At 38.6% G+C, this 24245-nt stretch overlaps 1 protein-coding gene across 2 annotated transcripts in view; it reads left to right on the plus strand.

The window, feature by feature from the left end:
• The window catches only part of ttll5 (tubulin tyrosine ligase-like family, member 5), a 64812-nt gene that overhangs the window by 28177 nt on the left and 12390 nt on the right, over positions 1 to 24245 (plus strand). For both annotated transcript variants that reach the window (XM_015350322.2, XM_015350323.2), the window contains exons 24-31: positions 609 to 755; positions 1109 to 1203; positions 1477 to 1619; positions 3803 to 4243; positions 4841 to 5013; positions 8514 to 8650; positions 18620 to 18812; positions 22553 to 22764. In XM_015350322.2, the coding sequence (XP_015205808.2) occupies positions 609 to 755; positions 1109 to 1203; positions 1477 to 1619; positions 3803 to 4243; positions 4841 to 5013; positions 8514 to 8650; positions 18620 to 18812; positions 22553 to 22764 (1541 nt within the window). The remainder of the gene's footprint in view (positions 1 to 608; positions 756 to 1108; positions 1204 to 1476; positions 1620 to 3802; positions 4244 to 4840; positions 5014 to 8513; positions 8651 to 18619; positions 18813 to 22552; positions 22765 to 24245) is intronic.

Consider the following 24245-nt stretch of genomic DNA (forward strand, 5'->3'; position numbering starts at 1 on the left):
GGAAATAAGGTTACAGGAAAAAAGCCTTAGCTTTTCTGCTGCATTGCTAAGAGAATGTTTAAAACCAGTGTTAAAATACAGATGCGATCAGTCTTGTACTGACATTGAAGGAGGCATTAAGGGTAGCAGTGATATAATTGATTGATCGAAACTATTGTTGAATTAAAATGAATAAAAATAGTCTTTAATGCTGTCTGTCATATTCATACTTAACCAGCACTGACTCTTTGAATTCACACTACTACATTTGGCAAATGTTTTATGTGGAAGTCTGTCAAGGTACTGTATGTTTTGTGATTAAACTCTGTTGAAACATGTCTTATCTGCAATAGTGATGTACGGATTTAATAAGCAAGGCTATAATTTTAAAAGAACATAAGTTTTGAAGGGGGATATATTTATGTGCAAGAGAATGTAATTTAACCTGTATGAGTTTGTTTTACAGTCACCGTTGGCGATGTGGGGGGTACCTTTTCCTCTCCTCGTTTTCAATCTAAAAGCACACCAGCTGGAAAAATAGGAATGAAGGGTATTTTGAGTCCTTCAAGGTGGTAAACCTTGTGAACATGGACGAGGACTTTGACGGTCCAGTGTTTTTTCGCCCCTAGGAGCTGGTGGTTCGATTCCTGAAGCGAGCTGCCAGCAACCTCCAGCAGGGCTTGAAGATGGTGTTGCCAAGTCGGAGACTCCCCCTCCCTGATCGGCGCTGCATCCTCTCCCAGCAGCTTGGGGAGTTTATCCACTGCTACAACAAGGTGCTCAGCGGCACTGCTGAACTCATCAGCTCAGTGCCTTGGCTTAAACAGAGGCTGCAAAAGGATGTTTTCATCCTCTTCCTGAACATTTACGCAATCAGTCTTTTGCAACCTGATATAAAATGTGTAACCATCACTTCTAGTATTAATCTGTGCCTGCCTTACTGGCACATTTATGAAAGATTCATTCAGTTTTTCAGTTAAAACATGAAACGCAAGCTCAAATGATTGTAACATTTTGTGCACATCTTTAGCTCCCAATTTATTAGTTATTGGAGGTTCCAGCTGGACAAGGCTTTTTGTAAGAATGAAGCTATGGCCCCACTCAATTCTTTTTTTTTTTCCATTCTCAGGAGACAGAGCAGATGGTAAAAAAAATGGAGAAGCTAAAAGATGAGGAACACTGCATAAACCCTGATGTATTCCAGGAGTTTGTCACTGGCGCCAGGTCAGTAAGGCTGTACTGTCTTCTTTCATCTTAGTCACATACCATAAAAAATACAGAAGAAACCTGTGCTACCTACTTGTCTCTCAGGGGAAAGCAAAAAAACCCCTCATTAATCACATTTCATTTTATATGGGCATATTTTTCATTTTTCTCAGTGTTAATAACCTTCCTGCATGTAATTTATGTGAAGTATACTGAAGATTTAATTTCATTCTCTTAGTCAGGGGAATGAAAATGTTACTCAGTGGGTTTTATGTTTCGCTCCTATTTTAGTGAAAGTGATCTGGAAGAAGTCCTCACATATTACACACACAAAAACAAATCCGCAAGTGTTTTTCTGGGGACAGGATGCAAGAGTGCCAAACCTGGCAGCAGCAAGACCTCTGTTGAAGAGGCTGGAAATAAGAGTCAAAAGGGTGAGTTCCTTTTTTCTTCAGAAACTCTTGTATTTTGAGATCCTTTAAAAACCAATACTTTGTGACTTCAAGGTGAGCCCCAGCAGCATGGGAACTGTACTTCAGAAATGTGCATTTCCTAAACTCCATTAAAGAGCTCATTTTGATGACATGGGTTTTTATAAATGAAATGCTTTAAGTGATTTAGAAACCCTTGTTTGTTTTCATTTACTTTGTTAGTAGTCAAAATATGAGCAGTGGCCTTCTGCAAGTATTTTTTTATTCACCTGTGTAGTTGGACATGTCGCTAGATTACTAACTCTGTAGAACTGAAACAACTGATTAGTCTCTTTCAGTATCGGCCACCAGCTTACAGGTCAGCTTCACTGGCAGCATCCCACCCACTCTTTGTTTCCATAGCAGGGCTGTATAATTATCTCATAGAAAGTCTTAGGACCCTGCCCTTAGTATTAAACCAAAGAGGGGTGCCATACTGCGTCCATCTGACTTTTATTAGTTCCACAAGATTTCATGTTTGTTAGAAAAATACCCTATGATTCTGATTTGTATACTTGAAAAACATCCAGTTGGAGGTTTTTCCTGACTGTACTTGTTCTAGGCTTTGCCTTACACACATGATTTGGGACTTACAGTGGGATATGAACAGTTGTAACACTGGTAACATCCAATTATCCTGCTCTTCACACGGACATAAGCTCCCGGTGTTTGAAACTTTTATGTGCCGATGCTTCTCGTTTCGGCCTACAGGAAACCTACCAAAAAGTCCCTGGTTTGTAATTTGAGGTTGGCAGATGGTGGGAAATTTTGGCTTAATCTAGGCTCAGTTATGTTTATCCCAGGTTTTGTATGCCTGTTCTGTCTGGTTTAACTAGCAAGCATCGGCTCACATAAAATCACAAGGCAGAAAAGAGTTTTTATCCCATTACAGCTTTAAATTGCTGACATTCATATTGCGCTCCTGATGAGCTAAGGGGTATGCTTTGTTTTTGTTCACGATAACACTAATGTCTAGTTAATGGAATGGTTAATGAAAGAAGCAGCGTTCCTTTCATGCTCTACTGAGTTTTTTTGTAATCCTTTTAAAGTCCACTGCACAGAGTCTCTGCAATTTAAGTGCTGAAGACAAAGAGTAAAGTCTTCATCTTTCAGTTAAATAAATGAGACGAAAAGCATTTTTATTCTTTTGTTTTTCTTCTCCGTATCTTATTGACTCTTCCCAAAAAGATGAGGAAAGAGTGGTCTGAACTAAATTGACTGTTTTACATTCCCCCTCTAGTGAACTTTCATGTGTGGGTGCCGGGAAGTGTGAAGAAACATGATCTCCGATAAATCAATTTAAATTGTTTATTACCAGATCTAAATAGCATTTTTTAGGTTAATTGCATCAAAAATGATATAAAATTGTGATGTTACAAAGTTGATCAAACTCTCCCTGGTTTTCTGGAAGACCTGTAACGTGGTTTAATTTGTAGGCAGAGTTTAGGCTATCTTAATATTTATTTTAGGATCCCAGGTTGTTTGTACCAGCATGACCTGCAGCAAAATGGTAGGAAGACAGACTTACTGCAATTGGCTGATGACATTTAAAATAGTTCTTAAAGAGGAAGATTCTTGGCAGTCTACATCTCTGCTGACCATGGAGAGACAGAGAGGCAACCTCAGACTTTCTTTCCTTCAGTGCATTTGGATCATAAAGATCACTCTGCAGCATCATTTCAAAAGCACGCCCACGCTCCTGCCCCAGTGTGTGTGGACAAGGTTACTCCCAGTCAGCCTTCAAACAAATGGCAGCTTGGCTTGGAGACTAGTACTGCGCGCTGTGAGCCAGCAACATCTGTTATTATTACTGATGCTATTAAACTGAATGACCTAAAGTTGTTTTTAAATTTTCCTTTAGTGGGAGCTAGTGTAGGAACAGATGAAAAGGGATTTTTTGAAAAGGTATGTTTGCCTCCTGTTCACGTTTATTGAGGAGGTTGAAAAGTCTCTTTTTTTCTTTTGCTGCACCTGTGAATGTTATTAATTCTGAATGAGGGATCTGGAGTGGAACGCAGTCTGAATGAGCATTTACTTCACACGCATTCCGGATCAATTCAATGGGAAATTGTGTTGCTTTGCACATAATTACTTTGGAATTACTGACACTTACTGTAAAGTGATACCATGTTTTCTTCACTGAACAGCGGTCAATGTGTCAAAGGAGGAGGAGTGGAGTGCCTCAGGGTCTTCGGGATCTGCTGTTAACCCAAGTGCTTCACAGCTGAAGAGCGCCGAGTCTCAGCTGTCCAGATCGCCCCCAGCAGCGTTGGACTGTAACCACATACACATCCAGCCCTGCGCTCCCTGTTCAGTGCCTCCCTCTAGCCAGCCCCCACTGCTCGCACCCTCTTCCTCTCAGAACATGGGTGCCTCTTCCCCCTCAGCCACCTTGCCCACTGCGTCCTGGCTGGCTAACAGGGCCAGGTCTGCTACAATGTCCACACAGCACGGTTCCATCTCTCAACCTTTGAAGAATAGCATGTCCAGCAACTGCAGCAATCAGGGCCACATCTCCGTGTCCTCTGTGCCCAGCGCAGTCCAGATTTACAGCCAGAAACTTTCCCGACCGATCTCGGCGCGGAATGGTAAGAACATGTGTAGCCATGGAATTGTCTCTTTCTTCTTTCGCTTTTAAAGAAGTAAGAGTAGGAAATGCACACAAGGCCACGTCTTTTTTTTTCCCCCCAAGAATGCTGGTGTCGGAGCCAGCATTGCACATGGACTGCATGGTCTCACTGACTTCTTCACCCGCTGAAATTCTTTTGGCTGTAGTGTAATGATGCAATTCTTTTTTTCCCCCTGTAACTCATGAGAGCTCTGCTGCCACTCTGCCACCCCATCTCATCCTCAGAGTCATATCTTCCAGACGCTTGATACTCTTTGCAGTTCACTGTAGCAGTGAGACCCATGTTTTGTCTTTATTTTGCTATTTACAGTATCTTTGAAGCCTTCCTAGGATGATGTATGTATCCATCTATCTCCATCATTCACTAGGGCCTGCGTTGGTTAGTAATTAAAAAATAACACAGACTTGATTATCTCTAAAGGTTTATAGCAAAATGCTTTGCAAAAACCTAACATAACATCATTGCCATTTAGATTTATATACAGGTGAATAGTAACCTCTGGACTGTCCCAGCCATGCTACTCAGGTTCACCTTGCGTCTTTGTCTGTTTTCCAGCTTCTCATCAGAGCAATCCGAATAGGTCTCGTCCGGGGTCTGCATTAATTTCCAAAGAGCCTGACGCTCCCTCCAATCAGAAGGCTATTGCCACAGCACTGCAGAGACTGGCTGAGAAACAGGCAGAGCGACAGTACTCTGCCTCGAGCCACATCAGCCTTCTCACTCAGCATGTAAGGAGAGTCACATGTTTCGTTGTCAAACAAACGGAATCGGCCGTCACTTACTATCTTATTCGTGGAAGGTTTTGTCTTGCTCAGCCATCACCAATATAAGAGATGTCCTGGAAAAGGATTCATGTTCCTGATTTGAATTTCATTGATGGAGAGGTTGCCTGTCCAATAGAATTTTAAGGCATGCTACCAGCTTCCTATGCACTCAGTTCAGATATTGCAGATTTAAATTTACCCAGTGGCTTATAAAGATTCGTTGCTGTTTTCGGTAGGCACCGTGCGAAGCAATCTTGCCATTATTGGCAATTTTGGCTATGATCAGCCTTGGATTGTCATCCGCTGTTATTTACGTCTTAGAAGGTAAAATAATATGAAGTGTTTTGTTTCTAGAAGGTGATACTTGTCGCCGTGACATTGTTAGTGTACTGCACAGATGTGGAGAGCACATTCTGAACAATTGTTTAAGCAGTCTCTAAGCTGCTTTTCGGCACCTAAGGGGACGCTGCGTCTTTGAAAGGTGAAGCACTGTGTGAGGTCTCATTATTAGATTCCCTGTGGGGGTGTTCTTTGTGTTGATATTTAACAGGCAGTAAGGTTTTTGTGGTAATTGATGCTTATAAATGGAAGAATGTAGTGAATTGGCACAGAATCTGAGTGACTCTGAGAGCCTGTTTGCACTGCCTCCGTCTCTGTGTGTGAAAAAGATTTCTGTCATTCGCTATCGCTGGGAAGCCCATTCCCCTCCCACCCCCACTCCTCTTGGGTTTTTAGTTATTGGATGGCACCAGACCACACAGACTGCCGTTTTATGATTTCCTCTCTTGCTGTTGAGTATTAAATTACGCTTGAAGGTGTTTTCATCACTTCCCAGGGAAGGTTAATCCTAACTGTGTAGTTTTTTTTTCTTCATTTTTTAGTTTTATGTTATATATTCTCTGTATAAATATGAAGTGAAATTTATGTGGTTGGCCTTCTTGTTTGTATTGGAAAGGATTTAAAGTCTTTTGACTGTTTAGTGGGTACTGTAGAATATTCTGTATCAAACATCTCATAAATTGCTCTTGACCGTGAATTGAAAATGAAAACTTTTTAAACATATAAGAATTGTATTACTCTCTCATTAATGCTTGCATCAAAATGTGCGTGAGCCATAATGACAGATTTGGGGATGTTTTTGGCATTTACCAAACGTCTGTTGGCAAACTAACATTATTACAATGGACAGGTAAAATAAGCATTCCCTTAAGTTTAGTATATTTTGCATTTTAAAGTAATTTTATTTTGGTAGTAGAGAGTAGCTTTGAAAAAACTTGTGTTAGAACTTAATCTTGCGTATGAGAAGAAGATCTATCTTTTGCCTTTGTATACAGTAAAAACATCATGCTGTTGTCTTAGATGGTACCCCAGCATCATTCCAGATCATCACAAAGCACATGTATTTCTTATAAGGGGGGATAAAACCTTAGACAAAACTGGGAATTCCTCCTTGTTGTTATCTTTGTCAATCAAGCAGTGCAATTTAAGAAGGATTATTATGTTTTGTTTCGATTTATTTCACCAGCACCTGAATTCATGCAGAAAATTAAGTCCTGAGATTTTTTTTTCATGCAGTTCAATAGGCAGTGCATGGATTCTAATCCCTTAATGATAGCTGTTTCCTTACACTTGCTTTAGAAATGTGGGCATGCTACGCAACTAAGAGCAGAATGTTATTTAAACTGTTCAGCGTAATCCAAGTTTTTGCAGATATGTATGGAATGCAGATAATAATAATACTTGTACATACTGATCTATTTAGATGTGCCAACATCGCCACAGTGAATGAGAGAAACAGACATCAGCACAAGGTTTTAGTCACTGTATTGAATGGCCACTTAAATGAAAGAAGAAATAAAACACCCCTTTTTGTATTTCTTTGAAACACAAAATACTTGGCTCTGTTTAAGTAGACATTTTTGTGTGGATTTTTTATAATACCTATTATCATGGATACCATGATATTTACTATGTATGACTATATGTGAGAGTTATTAGACATACTGTAGGTGGTGTATAGGTCATCAGATCTGTATTTATTCAGTAGAACTAATGGTAGGAAAAGTGAAAATTGTTTTCAAGTAATAACAGCATTTGATAATATGCTTGTGGTTAATAAAATGACCCTGTAAAATACATTTTTATTTAAATAACTTTTTTGGACCAGTTTCACAATAGTCACTGTAAATCTGCAGCTAGACAATAACTGATTTTGATATTACTTTTCATGCCCTTTTAAGAATAAAATTCCTTAGAGGAAAATATAGAACATTAAAATAGAGCACTAATAAGTCTTCTACTTCTGCTGCATTGTGGCAGTTCTTTCATTAATTTAAACACCTGTCCTAAAGGAATGTGTAACATTCGCCTTTCCCCTGCATTAGAGCCACCTAGATAATTCACTCGCCTGCCCAGAAATATGAAATAGTGAACAGCATTCTGTAATTTAAAAATGTACAAAAATAAATTTATATTTATTTTCTTAAATGTCTGAAAAATAACAGTCATTAAAATGGATTACATCTGATGTAAATGTAGAAAAATGCCTCTATTATTGTTTTCTTTTATTTTAAAAACAGTTTAATTTTGTCCTGCACCCCAGGCATTTCATTATTAAAAAAATACATTTGGAATCTAAAAATAGCATTTGAATAGACATCAGATAAAATGCTCTAATTGCTCTCTTTGTGGATAATAATAATGTGTATAATTATTTTTAATTTCCACTAAATTCCAGTTTAATAATTGCCTTCTGTATGTAACAGAACTGTTAAACCACAGCCAGAGAGGCTGTTTTTTCACTGTCTCACCAGCAGATGAGACAGTACATCAGTGCTAATTGGTCTGTTCCGGTTGTAAACAAATTGGTGAAAAATTATCATCATCCTCCTGGAGGTAAAGACCACCTGCCTTTAGAGGCAAGCGGAGCCTAGCTCCAAGTTGTTCTGTGTACATTTTGCTGGATGATGGATAAATCAGTTTTACCACACAAGATATTACCAGATATGTCAGAACTAAAATATTAGTTGCTGCTTCCAAGTTAACGAGTGTAAGCATCAAGAGATTTCATACAGTTTAAGGTTCAAATATGTTTTAGCTCAACATGTAATATAAAGAGAATATAAAGTCTCCTACAAATAATTGGTTTTCATGAATTGCTTTAGTGAAAGATATTTTTAAATCCAAATTCTCACAATTCAGATTGGCATTTCAGATTCAGTTCAAGTAGGTAGCTGCGTCCACATGCGTAGGCTGCAAAGGAAGGAGTAAAGGTTTATTCCAGGCAGAAAAGAGAAGAAAAGCAACGCAACGTTTCGGCTGTGGAGTTTTCATACACCCGAAGAAGGCTCCACAGCCAAAATGTTGTGTTTCTTTTCTTCTCTTTTCAGCCCGGAATAAACCTTCAGTTGTTCCACTTCAGATTCAGATTCGATTTTAAGAGTTTGTGTGTCTTTGGTTCACAGTTGAGCAACCTTAACCTCGCAAGCGGTGCTTCAGGCCGAGGAAGCTTTGCCTTGAATCCTGGAGTCCGTCCAGGTGTGGTCACTCCAGGGCCTCTGAGAGCTGTCCGTTCGGACACCACTCTCACCAGCGGGTTGAGGTAGGTTTCAACTACAAATCCAACTTGTACATCACTCTGCAGATGCATTCCCAGCGTCTTAGAAGGTGGATGTTGGCTCTTTAAAACTCTGATTTTTTTATTTTTGGCTCTTTGATTTTTGTGCGGCTGCAATTTTTTGTAGGGCTTTGTGCAGTGTTTCAGTGCCTCTGAATAACTTCTTCAATGGCAATTGATCACTCGCCCAGGATGTCTAAAATGAACTGCTGTGGCCACTTCTCACGATGCTGAAGCATGGATCCACAGGGTTGAGTTTATAAAGAGAAATGCCGTGCTTAAAACTTTGGATTACTGCCAGGGTAGTCATTATTAAGTGTAAGTAAAATAGGGGTCATGGAGCAGGTGCGCTGCTTCAGACATCTTTTGCAGAGAAAAGAGGGCCACCCTTGTGAAGGAATAGCATTTTACTGATTGCGGGAAAGTTTTCTGTCGTTCAATAAAATAACATAAAGGGCTTTCTGGAAGTTAGTAGTGAGAGAATGGGTGTGAGTGTGGTGGAGGTACTCTGTGTTTGAGAGAGCCATCATGAATTGCCCAGCAGGCCCTTGCATTGTACAGTCATGCCACCTCTTAGACTAATCTTTTCAGATATCAAAGTCTAGCTGCTTACCTCCTGGAATGCTTTTCAAGTACAATCAAGGGGTACTTTTGGTGGTTTTCTGCTTTTGCTCTACCACTGGGCCAAAATATTTGAACAGCAGTACATACAGCACACGTGATCCACAATTGAAATGAACAATGGTTCTGTTTTTCAGTCTTTTTCAGTGGAAAAGTGTTGCTAACTGCAGTGTTATAGCCCGTGCCGTTGCAAAACGACAGGAAAAAAACAAAGCAGTAAGTGCTTGATGGTACAACAGCCTCTTTCAGACAACGTTGCCCAGGGAATGGTTCATCCACATGTTTTCCACTCCAGTAGAAGCACCACAGCTGTTGCGTATATGAAGCAATAATGAATATGCTTAACCACATTTCATTTGTCATTTGTTTAACGAAACTCCATTTACTGTATTCACGATTCAGTTATAAAAAAACTGGTCATGCCAATCTGCGATAAAGTACACGAGAAAGGAAGCCTGTAAATTTTTTGGTTGAATCATTGGCATTCATCCAGGTTTGCACAGCTGTATTTCTGTGGCATTCGCATGGGCATGTCCTCCTGCTTCCTTGCTAAATGTGCTTTTGTCAACAAACAGACGAAATGCCAAGATGTCTCTTCCTTGCAGAAAAGATGAGAAGCTGCAGTCATGTGGGAGTTTCAGAAGTTAGCCGTCTGCAGAATCTGGAAGCAAAAAGATGCTCTTCAGCTAACAGGCAGCCAACTGAAACTATCTCAGTTTTTGGAAAAGTTTACCGTAGAATACATTGTTAAGGTTAAATTCAAAATCATTTACAATTTGTGGTACTACAACAACAAATATTAACAAAAATAGTGTGCTGTAATAATAATACTTTGAATTGAGTATAACAATTTCCTGGTAAGGGACTCGGCAACCTGCAGTCTATAGCAGAAGAGTAAGGCACCAGATGGAACACCAGTCCATCACAGGGCACACACTCAGTCAAATTTATAGACACCAGCTGTCACATCTCACAAGAAAGCTGCTGATACAATAGCATCATGAGAACATGCATTGGCCTGCTGGAATTTTGTCATGTCAGGATGGGCTTAGAGGCAAGTGAGGTCTCGGGACTTGATCAATGTGGCACCATGCTTTCAGGTTTGCCCTCATTTGAAGTGGAGTTCTGTAAGGACTGGACAATGCTCAGACCGTGGTATTTGGATTTAAAATGGTTTGTTCTGCACGACAGTAAGTGCATCATTCTGTATGTCATGCTTGAATATCCATCAGTGGGTACTAAAAATTGTGTAAACTTTTATTAACCTCTAAAGGAATTTTGGCTTCACTGCACGCAAGTCTACAGTACCTGTGTCTTTTAATATAGCCTCCAACGCACTGTTGGGACAAAGGCATTATGCGCAGAATAATTGGTGCTTACTGGCTCATTTCTTGATTTTTACCAGAGCTGACCTTTAGCAGTTTAAATTGCCTCATCACCTGTGCCCAGGAGGTGATTTAGTGCTTATGCAACAGTCAAAATCACTGGAGTATATCACTGTCAAGAATGCTAAATTAATCAAAATAACATCAAAACATTTAAAGAAAATCTACAACTATATTTTGTGCTTCAAACGATGATGCAGGAATAAAGCAAGAAGTTTCTTTTGACATTCAGTATATTTAAATGGAGGAATTATCTTATCTGTCAACTTTTCATGTTTTAAATTGTGCTTTAAGTAGTTTTTTTTATATGGTACCAAAATGCTGATGTTTAAAGTACGTTTTCCACAGGAAAAGACAGAAAGTAAAGAATGAGTATCCAACAAGTGTAAATTGTTGCTGGCCAATATCTGGTAACCTATTCATGATGAATGTTCAAAATGAACAGCCACCCTTATTAAACAGGCACAGAAAATGACGGAGTGATCCTGTGCTTTCAATATCATGGGAGGAATCCAGGTTTAAAATGAAACAGCTGTCTCTCTCGTTTTTGAGCCTTTACACAGTTATAGCAACTGTGTCCAGTAGTGCTCACTGGCTGCTACTGTCTACTGTGATAGGATCAGAAGCCTTAGCTTTGCTGAGGAGACATGTCCACTGTTTGAGACACTGGGTTCTGGATTGCCACGATGAGGTCCCAGCAGTTATGCAGTTATACATCAGTTAAACAATCCACAGATGAACTTTTTACATGAAGATTTTACTGAAACTAATGGATGAGCTTCTGATGAATACATGTTTTTCAGCATATACTCTGCCGAGTTATGGTCATCAAGACAGTGAATGAAAAGCCAGGGTTGTGATTGTAGCTTCAGGGATCTTTAAGCCTCCGTTCCAGCTAGCTAGAAAAACAGTGTGTCTAAATATATACCGATGCTTACAAAGATCATGAAGTTCTATGTTTGATTTTGATCTATCAGGAACTCAATTATGACAGTTGTCAGTCTCCTGATTTTGAAAGGGGAACCCCATCTGTACAGACGCTATAAAAAGCAGAAGTATATTTTTGTTTTATTAATGCCAATCTGTTTATTTTAATGAAATATAACTTTGAACATAACAATCAAAGGAGGCTTCAAAGAACAGAAGTCTTTGGATGCCTACTGCTGCAATAATGCATTCTGTCTCCCACATAAAAAAAATCATTATATCAATCAGCTACATGTACATTCCCTTAAAAGACCTCTGTTTTTGTTTTCCTTTTTAATACAGTTCTTCATGTACAGTGTGGTATTTGCCCTCCAGAGTGCTCTAAGAGAATGGTGCATTGCTGTCTCCCCAGGGTTCACTTCCAAAGCAAACAGCCATTCTTCACCAAGAGAGACTGGAATCTGTGAAATGTAGGGCTGCTGCATATAATTGGGAAGAGCAAATTTGGTATAATACCAATATGCAAAGGATCACAGTGAATGCACAATGTTTTTCTCACAAAGGTTCTGTGTGGGATATTAACTGATGTCCTAGACAGGCTTATCTCAGGATTAATTTCTGAATTTGGTCCATCCTTGTTTTTAACAAAAAATTGTCGTGTTCCACACCTGTAGAAACAAGTCTTTGCAGTACCTCACAACCTTGTAATTCCATCTTTTATAACATGCTGTAATTTACTGATCGATTATTTACAGTAGTTGATTTAGGAGAACGCCTTCATATAATTCTGAAAGATGATGGCTGAGTCTAATTGTAAAATTAGCCATCAGTTAACTGCATCATTAAGCTATCATGTAGTAAAGAGACGATTCTTCTACAGAATAGCACTACATGCTGTCCAACAGATTAATTGCAGCACAATAATTGAAAGAGCACGGCTATACTAATGTATAGAAGTCAGATCTGCTGACTGGTATTATTATAAAATGCTTTATGTACAGATATTGCATTCTAGATGTTTCTCTGTGTTCTGTAAGCTATTATCGTTGGCAGAAAAATATATTGTTGCCTATTTGTGAAATTATATGATGTTTTCTGACTTTTGCTTCTTGTGCAGGCTTTTTCCAGCTATATAGAGTAAGTAAATTTAATTAAGTGCTTGCCACATGTTTCCTAGTACTGCTGGCATCTGCAGTTCAGACATGTTCGGAGAAATTGGATTTTTGAAGTGTATTTTATAAAAGTACATGAAGTAGTCATTCTTTTACTTAGAGAGACAATGAAACAAAAGATCTTTGCTTTGCAGGAAACAAAAAAGCTTAACCTTGAATAGTTCACATGGGCTTAATTTACTCTTGACAAGGATTAGTAATCCCAGTTTGCACAGGAATTGCTTTCTAAAGGCAAATTAACAATGAGAAGATTTTGTGTCTAATCAACTTTGTGCAATTTTATTGGTGCTTAGTTTGGGGTATTAGGTCACAGTCAATAAAAGTTAAGGGAGAGTTTAATAGTCTCTAAAGGATGTTTAAAGTAAAAATGAAAGTTTATATGGTCCTAGGAAAGGAGTATCCTAAATTGTAGAACTGTTGGATTTAGCAAGTACTTTTATTGTGTACTTTAAACATGTTTTTTTTCTTGAAGTGAGCAAATCAAATGACTTATTTGATTGTTAATTTATAAAAAGGATATTTGGAAGAATAGGAAGGGAGTTGCCTGCAGATGCAGATGCATTAGCACAGCTCGCTGCTTTGTCTTCTGAAAAAAGTGCACACTTCAGTTCCAAAGTTTTGTGTGGATATTTTGTTGCATATTGTGTTTTCAATCATTTTGAGGAAGATGGGGTAAAACAAGCATGCCAAAACCATGGAAATGTACCTGTATAAGAGGATGGAAATATGAGTGTATTTGTTTTGTTTTACTGTTTGACATTTACAAATATGACAGGTTGAGGTCAGTTTTCATTTTAGGTGGTCTATTAATGATCAAATGCACAGTGCTGGAAGGGTTAACTGCGTGCGGGTGCTCTCTATTTTTTCAGTGATACGTGAGTGACAGTGTCTCAGACAGTTTGGCCCAGATCTCCAATTTTATGTTTTTCCAGTCCAGCCCTTCCTTATGTATGGAACTGTCAGGGAATTCCTGGAATGTCTGGCTTTTTCCCTTTTTAGAATGTTTTTATTTCCAGAAAAGAGGGGAAAAAAGTTTTTTTTTATTAAAAGTATTTTTTTTTTCAAAATGTATATTACAGGCAGGAAAAATGAACTGAATTTGCTGCAGGTATTATCAGATTTGTATAGACGTAAGTGCACCTTCCTTTTGAAAGGAGAAGCAGAGTGACTTCCTAGAGGCCTAAATAGCCATTCTGGAAGAAGTGCCTGCTCTTGTTATTTTCCCTTCCCAAAATTCCGCATACATTTTAGTGTTTGTATTGTATTACTTGATTCCAGTACTATGTCAGGAAATGTCCAATTTATAACGCATATTGATTTTGCAAATGATTCCTAACCTCCGCAGAGACACCAGCTTTAGTTTTTGACGTTTATTGCAGTTGTTAGTAGAAGACTAAAATACTTAAGTGGATAGTAATAATCCATTCCATTTACTAAACACTTATTCTAGCCCTTTATTATTTTTAAAGGTAGACGCACAAGTTAAAAAAGCAAGAGGAGGAGATGTTGGAATTTCAGAAAGTGTCATTTCAGCAAATAACTGTGTCTACCAATATTCCGTCATTCGAAAAAGTAAACTTGTACAAGGCCATTTTTATCTTTTTGGTAAAGAAATTGTGAAAGTAACAAAGGTAGCTGAGGATTATTCATCGGCTTTAATATGAACCATGCTTGTTAAATCTTACCACACACTGCAGCTTTGTAGAAGTCTCCTTTGTTCATGTTAAGCTTACTCTTAATGTTAAGATAAACAAATTTAACAAATAAACCAGTGTTTCTGGATCCTTGTGTTGCCACACAGTGATCCCTTTTTGGACAAGAGTAGCCGCTGACTCCTTTTTTTCCCCCCACTCTCTGATAATAATCAGTAACAGTGACATAGCTTTCTGGATTTAACTCTGCATAGTTGCTTTTTTTCCTGTGTCAAACAGTTTAACTGTTTCTGATGTAAATCTACCAGCTTATTAATATTATTGCTGTAATTGTAATTGTTATTGTACGAGATTTAGAATAATACTACATCTTTAATGAGATATAAGGTGCAGATGCTTTGATTTAGAAATGATACTGTTTCTTTAATGTATAATTTCCTGAGTCCCTGCGCTGGGGCCGGTGGTCTTTGCCAAACATACTGAAACCGTTAAGCGTACCGGCTCTTTAAGCAAACCACGGGGGTGTAGCGTGATGGGTTTCAAAGAGAAATGATCCCTTTGAAGTGTGTTTCCAGTATCTGCCAGGTATGCTGCCTCAGCGGTTTGAAAATGGTTCCTATGCTCAGTTTTTCATATAATCCTGTGAGAGTACAGTGGAATTTATAAAAACAATCTATATTTATGGCATTAACTCTTTGTGCGCTGTTTAGTGAACTGGAAATACTCTAGAAAGATCTGTTTCATTCCTGGCTGAGAAGTAAAAACAAAATGGCAGAATTACCCATGCCTAAAATACTGTGATTGCTGTAAACTAGATGCTTAAATCTATACTTCATTAGTTTGTGTGGCACTTTCTTTAGTGAGTTATTTGTCTTTAACACATCTACGCAATTGATTGAGCAAATAGAAATAAAATGACTTCACACTATATTATTCTAGTCCGCTTGAGGCCAGAAGTAACTTGTTGTACATCTTCTAGGATGAATCCCTGTTTCTGTGTTGTACGCAGTGTGCCTCAAATCAGTCTATTACATGTACATTTTCAGTGAGAATTCCATCACGTTTCTGTTTACATCAGTTCTGTTTCCCAACTGATCTCCTTGTTTTCACCACTTTGCATCGATCATTGTCCAGGTCCATAAATTAGCTGAGAAGCATTTGACTTCCTTGAATAGGCTGCCACATCAACCACACCAAGAGTATGGTATGTAAGAGTTGAGCTGAACATAGTGGTAGACTGTTTTTGTTCACTGTAATATTTCTGCGTTTTCAAGACTCGCAATTAAATGGTAGATAAGCTGATCAAAGCTGTTGGAATACGACATCAGCTGCTTTGCAGATCCAAGTAAGTCCATCTGAAAAGTAAAGGAAGGAAAATCTTAAGGCTGAATGGAAAAAGCAAGGAAAGGATTTTTTTGTTTGATGTCCTCCTTTAATAAAAAGGTTTTTATTCACCTTAATTGGAACCAGATGTGATACTTTGCACCAGGCGTTCCCTGGGGTATGCACTAAAGAAATTCCACTACCAGATAATAAGAATGTGTTAATGAATGGACTGAGACATTGTAGTGGCAGCACTTACAGTTCTGATGGAGTTAACCTCTCGTTTTCCAGGGCTTGTCAGTCAAGCACATCCAAAATGGGCAGTCAAGCTGTCTCTCTCTGCCCAGTGATTCCACTATGTCTCTGAAGTATTCTTGCTGGCATTAAGTGTGTTAACAATACATTCTGTGTTGCATATCATTCACGGATATGCTTTTCAGTGCAGACACCAAGAAAGAAAATAAATCGATGATGGAAATCATGAAATGGTGGCTTGGAGCTTTCCATATTGTTCCATATTGTATGTACTTTGAGGTATGGCTTAAGTTGAGTGTACGGATACCATTTTAAAATTATATTTTTATAAATACCCACGCCTTACATTAAAGTAAAGGATATCGATATGCGTTTCAGAATATGCTGTATGCGAGAAGCAGGTTTTTTAAACAATTCAAGTTAAAAGCTAATAGTAATACATGGAATAATAATTTTATTGTGGGGCTTTAAACATACTGCACAGAAGGCTGCAAAGGCTAATCAAATCTCACGCATATTATATTTATTAAGTATTGTAGTGTTGTTATGTTTGTCCATGCAAGGCTTAACACATGAATGTTGAAGTGTTCAGGACCATAAGAACATTTAATGAAATGGTCTTGTGAAATAGTTTACAGACATATTCTAATCACTATAGTGATACAGAAACTCAGTTGAGAGAGGGAAACCTCAGCTATACCAGGCTTTATAGGTACTGAATCGTATGCTGTTGGAAGGAAGCTGCCCCTCTTCTCTAGGCCTGTTGGATTAGGATCTTTAAATTAAAGTAGCATTTGGATAATCTAATGACCAATTTTGCTTTGTCTGGCAGCCCTTCTTACCCAGTTTTTTGCAGTTTGGTTTGATTTATTTGTTTCTTTAAAAAATTGCCACTGTTTTCATAGTGTCTTTGGTTTGAAAAGAGACCGCTTTGTGTTTACATAATGACAAGCAAGTCAGTTCAGATGAAATTCTCACCATTCTCACTTGTAATTCTCTCTATAGTTATGACTAGCTATTGGTTAGCTGCTTGTCTTTTTCCAGTTAATCTGTTTATGGTTATGACGTTCCCAATTTAACCACGTTAATTTAAATATTTCCTTATTTCACAATATTCTTAAGCTTATTAATGCAGTTTTTCATTGCTTTCATCTCAGTTTACATGTAGTGAAATTGTCGTTTTTGCTATTAAATTGTTTTGGAATATAATTTGACAGTTTTTATCTAAAATTACACCTGTACTGTTTTCCGTTGCTAGCACCATCTGCAGTGTTACAAATGGTTGGAATTTTATTTTCCAACTGTTATTCATTTATTCATTTTTGTCTAATTTATAGCAAAAGTTCAAGAACACCTTCTACAGTAATAAAGGGCTTTATCAGTTCCCTGACCTCTTTTTTTGAACAAGATAGTAGTTTGGCCGCTGGAGCTGTAAGATGTATTTATAAACCCGTGCAGGTGCCATCAAACATTGAGTTGGTAAATGGAGTATTAAATTTACATAATGTCATATTTCACATTGAGTTACATGTTGAAAAAAGCAAGACAGGATGATTGTTAATACCCTTAAACTTCAGGTTAACACTGACAGTTTAAATTTCAGTCTAGATGATGGTATTAACTTTGTCTTAATACCCTTCTGCCTTACTTGCTGTTTTATTGCTGCCATTCAGATAAAGAAGCCTTAATTGCTTTAGAATGCAATGTGACCTGGTGTACAGAGAAGCCAGGGCAAATCTCTAGAAATAGATGAAACCTATTTGCTCTCTTACCCACTGTGGATGAGATTTTGAAGTATCCTGATCAGGTGTCTGACTCAGTTATAGGAGGCAGACCTCTGCTGTCATTTAACATGTAGTAACTTGACTACATTTATGTGAGTTAAGGCCAAATTAGTCTTAGTTTTAATTTGTCTTGTTATTTGGATTCGAAAGACATCGCAGTGTTTGGATGATGATGATGACGATGATGTGAAATCCTCTTTTTTCCCTGCTGTTGTGGTCTGTTATCTATCCTGACTGCTAAGATGGAGTGAGGCCTGAAAGCACTGAGTTCAAGGTTTCTTCGAGAAAAAGGAGAATCTATTCAGCCTGGGAGCAGTGTGCCAATACAAACGGGCTGTGATGTGAGAGGGCCAGAGCCCAGGCTGTGGGTGCTGTGGACTGCTGCTCTTCACAGAGAGATTATTTGGTGTGTTAACTGCTTCTGCCATGCGGTGCCTAGTTGGATGGAACTACTGAGCATTTCTATTTGCTCTCTTATTTTTTTATTTGTTTATCATTCCAAAGAAAACTTTGTAGGATTCCTTTGCTGGTTAAAACCATTTTCACATGTAGTTCTTGCAACTCCCCCCCCACTATATTAATGAGAAGCCTTTCCATGCATATGTTTCTGAGACAAGGCAATTCCAACCAGATGAAAAATGAAGAAGGTATAGAAAAAAGGAGAGATGAAAAAAGTGGGAGATTAGCCTTCATTGAATATTGGAGGAGATTCACTTGGCAAAATCTCGTTTCGTGTAGATTGGGCCTTCGTGCTTCAGCAGCCTGGGTGTTTGTGGATCCTTTTGTGTTGAGTGTGGTTATATCTTGGCCAGCTATCATTTATACCTTCCTACAGCTCCTTAAAAGATGATGACAGCACATGGCAAGGAGAAACAGAACATGCATACAGCATGGTCACAGGGGTCTCACCACAGCAAAGATACCAGCCTACCACCGGCAGCTACCAACTCCAGTTTGCAATCCAGCAACTCCAGCAACAGAAGCTACAATCCCGCCAATTGCTGGACCACAGCCGAGCACGGCACCAGGTACGACAACATGGTACTTTTTTCCTTTTCATGCCGAGGCGTTTCTGTACACCAAATTAAAATCTGAAAGAAAAGTGGTGTGAAGGGTGAGTAGAAAAATGTTCAATTTTGCAGAGCTGGAGGAGGCTGAAGACAGCTGCGTGTTCCAAACCCTGGGACTTCAATTGTGTTTCTGTGTCAAAAACATTTTAATACCAATCTTGATTTTCTTTGATTTAGGTTCAAAGAAATGCAAGAAGCTGTAATTTTTTTCCCCTGATGTTTAAACCTTATTCAAATAAAGCTTAGATGTAAACACTTAAGACTTCTAAGCACTATTAAATTATAAGACAGGAAAATTTGATTCTGCTGAGAAAAGTCAGGAAGCCTCTGGATTGAGGTCTTTTGTCTGCGGAATATCAATGTGTTGTTTTTTTAAACAATGATATTGTCCAAATCCCTGTTAAAAGCTTGCACACTGTCTAGCACTTTTAGGAAAATCTTCTGTTAACATTAGCAAAAAAAATTCCGGGAATTTTTGCACAAACCACCAGCACAATGGAATCCAGCGGGAACATGGTTATAAGGCAAGGGATCTCATTCCTTGAAAGCAACTGTAATTTTTCAGAACCAGAATTTTCTTTCTACCTTTGCTCTCCTTTGTACAGCTTTAATGAGAGGGTAGTTTTGACATTTTGTCAGTCTGTTATTTCCCTTTGGCAAATATTGAACCTTGGGCCTGAAGGATGGTGCACAGCCTAGGGGGTCTGTACATGACCTCACTAAAGGCCATCGTTTCAGGAGACAGAATGGAATGACGTTAATTTTCAAGATAATTTCTTCAAACAGATTTATTTGCTGAGCAAAGACCTTACATTATTAACAGAAGTTGGGTCTGCCTTGTGGACAAGACAAGGACATTTGTTTTTGTCACTGGTAAAAAATCAAAGCTAACAATACATTATTTTCTCCTGTTGGTTGCTGCTAGTGTTCAAACATGATTGTATTTGGGTTGTTTTTTGGTTAAAAAAACTTTGAATTTGGTCTTCTCTTCAGCAAATGTGCAAAGATAGTGTTTATTTGTTTCCTGTAGTAGTTCTGCACATGGTTGACAGTTGATATGGGATCATATGTCGAGTCTGTAATGGCCAAAACACAAAAAAAAAAACCTTTGGATCTAACTGTTAGATACAGTTATTTAAAAAAAATGCAGTTGCTTATGACGTCAGTATTTCTGCTGAGGTTTGGTCTAATTAATGTGAGTGAGGTGATGTTTTCTTTGGCAAAAGACTGAGTGGTTACGCAATAGTTTCTGTGAAAATGATCCTTGTAACCGCTATCCCCTCCCTCAGACTAATTGAAGAGAGTTCTGTGGGTCACAGAGCTCCACAAATCATCAGGGATTCCAAGCCGTAAGTGGGTAGCAGGATTATTGACATTTGTCATTTTTCAAAGAATTAAAAGAAAAAAGAAGATTAAAGAAATTCTAAATGCATAATTTTTTTGGTAATTTCAATGTTTTTTTTTTACTTCCTTACCTATTACAGGGCTTTCATCATACGGATCTTTTCAGTTTATTTTTTCTGTATCACCTTGAGATTGAAAGATGAAGGCTGACAAGTGTTAATTTTTCACATCATGCAGTGCCCTTCCAGTTCTGCGGGCCAAAAAGATCTCAAATTTAAAATACACAATATATAACATCAGTGTGTTTTTATTTGCACATTACACATTCATTTTAAAAACGGACAGAGAAACAAGTCCATAGGAGAAAAAAACGTATATTTCTCTATCACAATCAAACTATCAGTATTCTTTTATTTTAAGAATGTGGTATGAAAATTAATTTTATGGTTCCAGCGAGAATTTCTAAATACTGGCAGGCCTTTCCGACTCCCTGAAACTAGCCCAACAACCCAGACCTCCCTGGATTAAAGCTTTCTCCTCCTCAGTCTCCTGTTTATCTCTTTCCTCTCATTCCTCTTTTCCTTCTGTTCTTTTTTTCTGTTGATAAATGTTTTCTTTTCATTCACAGTTGCTTTATATTTCTTAAAATATTGTTTTTATCCTCTTTTATGTGGTCCTCTTTAAAGTCTACTTTCTGAATGCAGAAAACTCTACTGAGGGGTGGAAAAGAGCAGAGATTGTATAGTCTAGAGGAGCTGTGTACTATATTGTATTAACTAGAGCTTAATTTTATTCACCTTTTTGGGCTAGATATCATGAAAGAATAATTTAAATTCCAAAATCTGAAAGAGCTGCTGTGAAATACCTCACCATAGAAATATTATACAGAGATATTGAAACAATCTCTTGTGATTTTTCTACGTTATATGCTGTTTTATAATCATAAAGGCCATGTACAATCAAGCATTTTTCAAAATATGGTAATTAAATGACAGTTTTCTTCTTGGCACTATGGAAGAGAGACATGCAAATATATATTAAATGAAGTATTGAAGGTCAGCATTCAAAACTAGTGGTGAAGTTTAAGAAATGCTTTTAAAGTGAACTAGAGGGTCATTCTATGCACCATATTTAGTGGTTTTCATGGGAGATTAGAAAATAAGGATCTTATCCTGATTGCTTTCTGCCAGATGCACAGTTGGCTCCTAAATTTGAGGATTAATTGGCTTGTACTAACCTCAGTGGAGCATGTGTCATCTCCAGCCCCACCTCTTTACAGTTGAGAATGGCTGTAGAAAGAAAAAAACAATTGCCTCAGTGGGGTCAATTAAAAGGCTAATTTCTAAAGTCATTGGTTCATTAAGTCACTAAAAAATGCGGATGCACAGAAGAGTTCCGATTTGGACACAGATGTTTACAGATGTTTCTCGGAAAGCCGTTGCTGGAAGTGCACCACAATCCTAGATAAGACATGAAACAGCGGTTTCAGCAGTTTGAATCTTAGTCTTTGTGCATTGTTTTGAGAGCTGCAAAAAAACAGACACAGCATAAATCGTGTGCAAAGGTTTCTATGATGACAGCAGAGATTTTTTTTGAACTAACTGGATTTTAGCATTGCAATAAACACTGGGAGTCTGTGCCAGGGTGTTTCATTTTAAAATGTTGCATATACAAATGTGCTCAGATACCATTACAAGAAGCAAATGTGCAGTTCAGAACTCCTCTGCTGTTTTGTTTGCTGCGCTGGTGCTCTGGTCCTTGTTCCAGTTACTGGGTGCAGACTGTAAGGCTCCTTGCTAGTGCTGGCGTCTAGCCACCTGGCAGGCAAAGAAAGGTGCCCTTCCTGGCCCTGTTAAACTACTACATAGTTACGAACCTTCTGACTTAGAAATTTAGCATTTCATTTATCAACACATTAATAGTTTTAAAATATCTCATGTCATGCTGCAGTGCTTTCAAAATTCATTCTGGGAAAGAGGACAATGATTGGACTATAGATGTGTGAGTGTGTGCATGTATATTTTGCTTCTGTTTTAAATTGAAAGCATATTGGTTCATAATCTTTACATGAAAGATTAGTTTACATTGTGAGTTTTTATTTGAGTTGCCTTTCCCCTATAAATATTATTCTTTAGTGCTGATGTGCTGAATTACAGAGATTAGCCGGAGTTTAAAGAACTGCAGCCAATCTCTGAAACTTTTGTGTGAAAAGAGCTTAGCGGTGTGGGTCAGTGTCTGAAAGGACCACTGTATAAACGTATTTTTTTTTATGCACGTATGGAAAGAAAAAAAAAAACGTGACGTTATATTCCAGCAACGTAATCACAAGGCATTCGTCTCTCCTGAACTTCCAGGCAATCCTGGCACCACAGCCTGCACCCCCTAGTCCTGCAGCACTGACGTCGCTGTCGACCGGGGCATCAAGTCCGTGGCAGGGGGGGCTCCACAGCAGCTCTGCCTGGGCTGCCCACCCACCGAGGCTGAAGCCGCCTCCTGTCCTGGCCCCAAAACCACCCATCAACAGGGAGGGCATCACCAGGAAAACAGCCACTCAGCGCCTCGTCAAGTAAGAGCCATTTCAGTTTTGAGCAGCCTGCTTTTCTTTTCTTGCTGCTTGAACGCGTACTGTTTGACCTTCTGCAATGTGGTCATTGAGTTTAGATCTCAGTCGATTTTATCACGTTGAAGCAAGACAATCCTGTCTTAGGAGTAAAATTTTAGATTTAATGAGATGAGGGTTATGGCACCTGCTCGTACCTGTAATCTGTAATGCCCTCAAAGCACCATTGCTCAGAGAGAATCCTTTCTCACCGCACTTGCAAAATTAATTATTGCGTGAGAGCAGGGTAAGAGCTAGGTGAGTTCCTTGGCTTTTATCTCAATTTTGTTGCAGGAAGGTTATGTTCTCTGCTTTAGACTTGGAGATTTGTGGAGGATCAGTAAACACCATACTGTTCAGCTGCAGGGGTCTGCTGGTAACCTTGTGGAGCTCTTATTTTGCTTGGAGATTAAAAAAAGAGAAAAAGCTAGCACAAACTGCCATCTGTTTCCCACGCTGCAGTATGACTTTATTACAGAACATCTGGCCAAATTACACAACAATCACACAAAATTCTGTGATAGCAACAGTTGTTTGTTTAAAGCACATGTCTTAAATGGAGGGCTGCTTTACCCAGTAAGTGAAAAGGCAGTTCATCCTGTGTGAGGCAAATCCATTCTGATCACTGTCAGTCCAGAGGATTTGAACTCACTGCCAAGTCCCGGTTCAGTGAAATTTTTGTGGTATGTATTAGCGTGTAGTAGGAAATGAAGTAGGACCGCCCATATTTATAAGACATTTTAAAGCTAGCACTGCAATGTTGCATAGCATTTAATAGCCATACACTTGTTTTTGTTTCATCATGTTATCAGCAGACTGTGGATTTATAACTATAACACAAACATGAAGTTATTGTGACTCTTCTGAGATCCTGACATTTTGAGAAAATACCCAACCTGGTTCTCTCTCCCAGGCAGTGGAATATAGCTTGAGTCACAGGTTGGCTTTTCAGGGGTTGTGCAGTTGGTGAAGAGTTAAGGAGGCTGGTAGGTGAAGTGTTTGCTCCTCTGTGTGCTTTCCTGGCAGTCAGAATGTTTACCCTCCTCATGCGGAATTCCAGGCCCCCTCACACACTCAACTGTCCTACATTTTTGTGGTTAGCCCTGTGTGACAGGGGAGAGTGTGGGAAAAATGGAAACCTTAAGACCAAAAAATGTACCGAGAGAAATAAAAGGCTAGGATCTCTTCAGAAATAAAGAATTATTATCCAAAGGACACAGAAAAGGGAATGATGGGGAAGTTGTTTCCATGAAATAGAAACATATTCTTCTGGGAGTATTTTTTCCTATGATTTTATTCCAGTTAATGTGGCATTATTTATTTCTCCACTACACCTTTAGTTTCTCCCCATGCAGCAGTTTTTCCTGAGTGCCTTAATTTAGGACCGTATATTAAAAGCTGTTTACAATTCCATTTTGTCCTCATAACAACCCTTTAAGCGTGTTCCC

Source organism: Lepisosteus oculatus, chromosome 8 (genome assembly GCF_040954835.1).
Source record: "Lepisosteus oculatus isolate fLepOcu1 chromosome 8, fLepOcu1.hap2, whole genome shotgun sequence".
Classification (NCBI taxonomy): domain Eukaryota; kingdom Metazoa; phylum Chordata; class Actinopteri; order Semionotiformes; family Lepisosteidae; genus Lepisosteus; species Lepisosteus oculatus.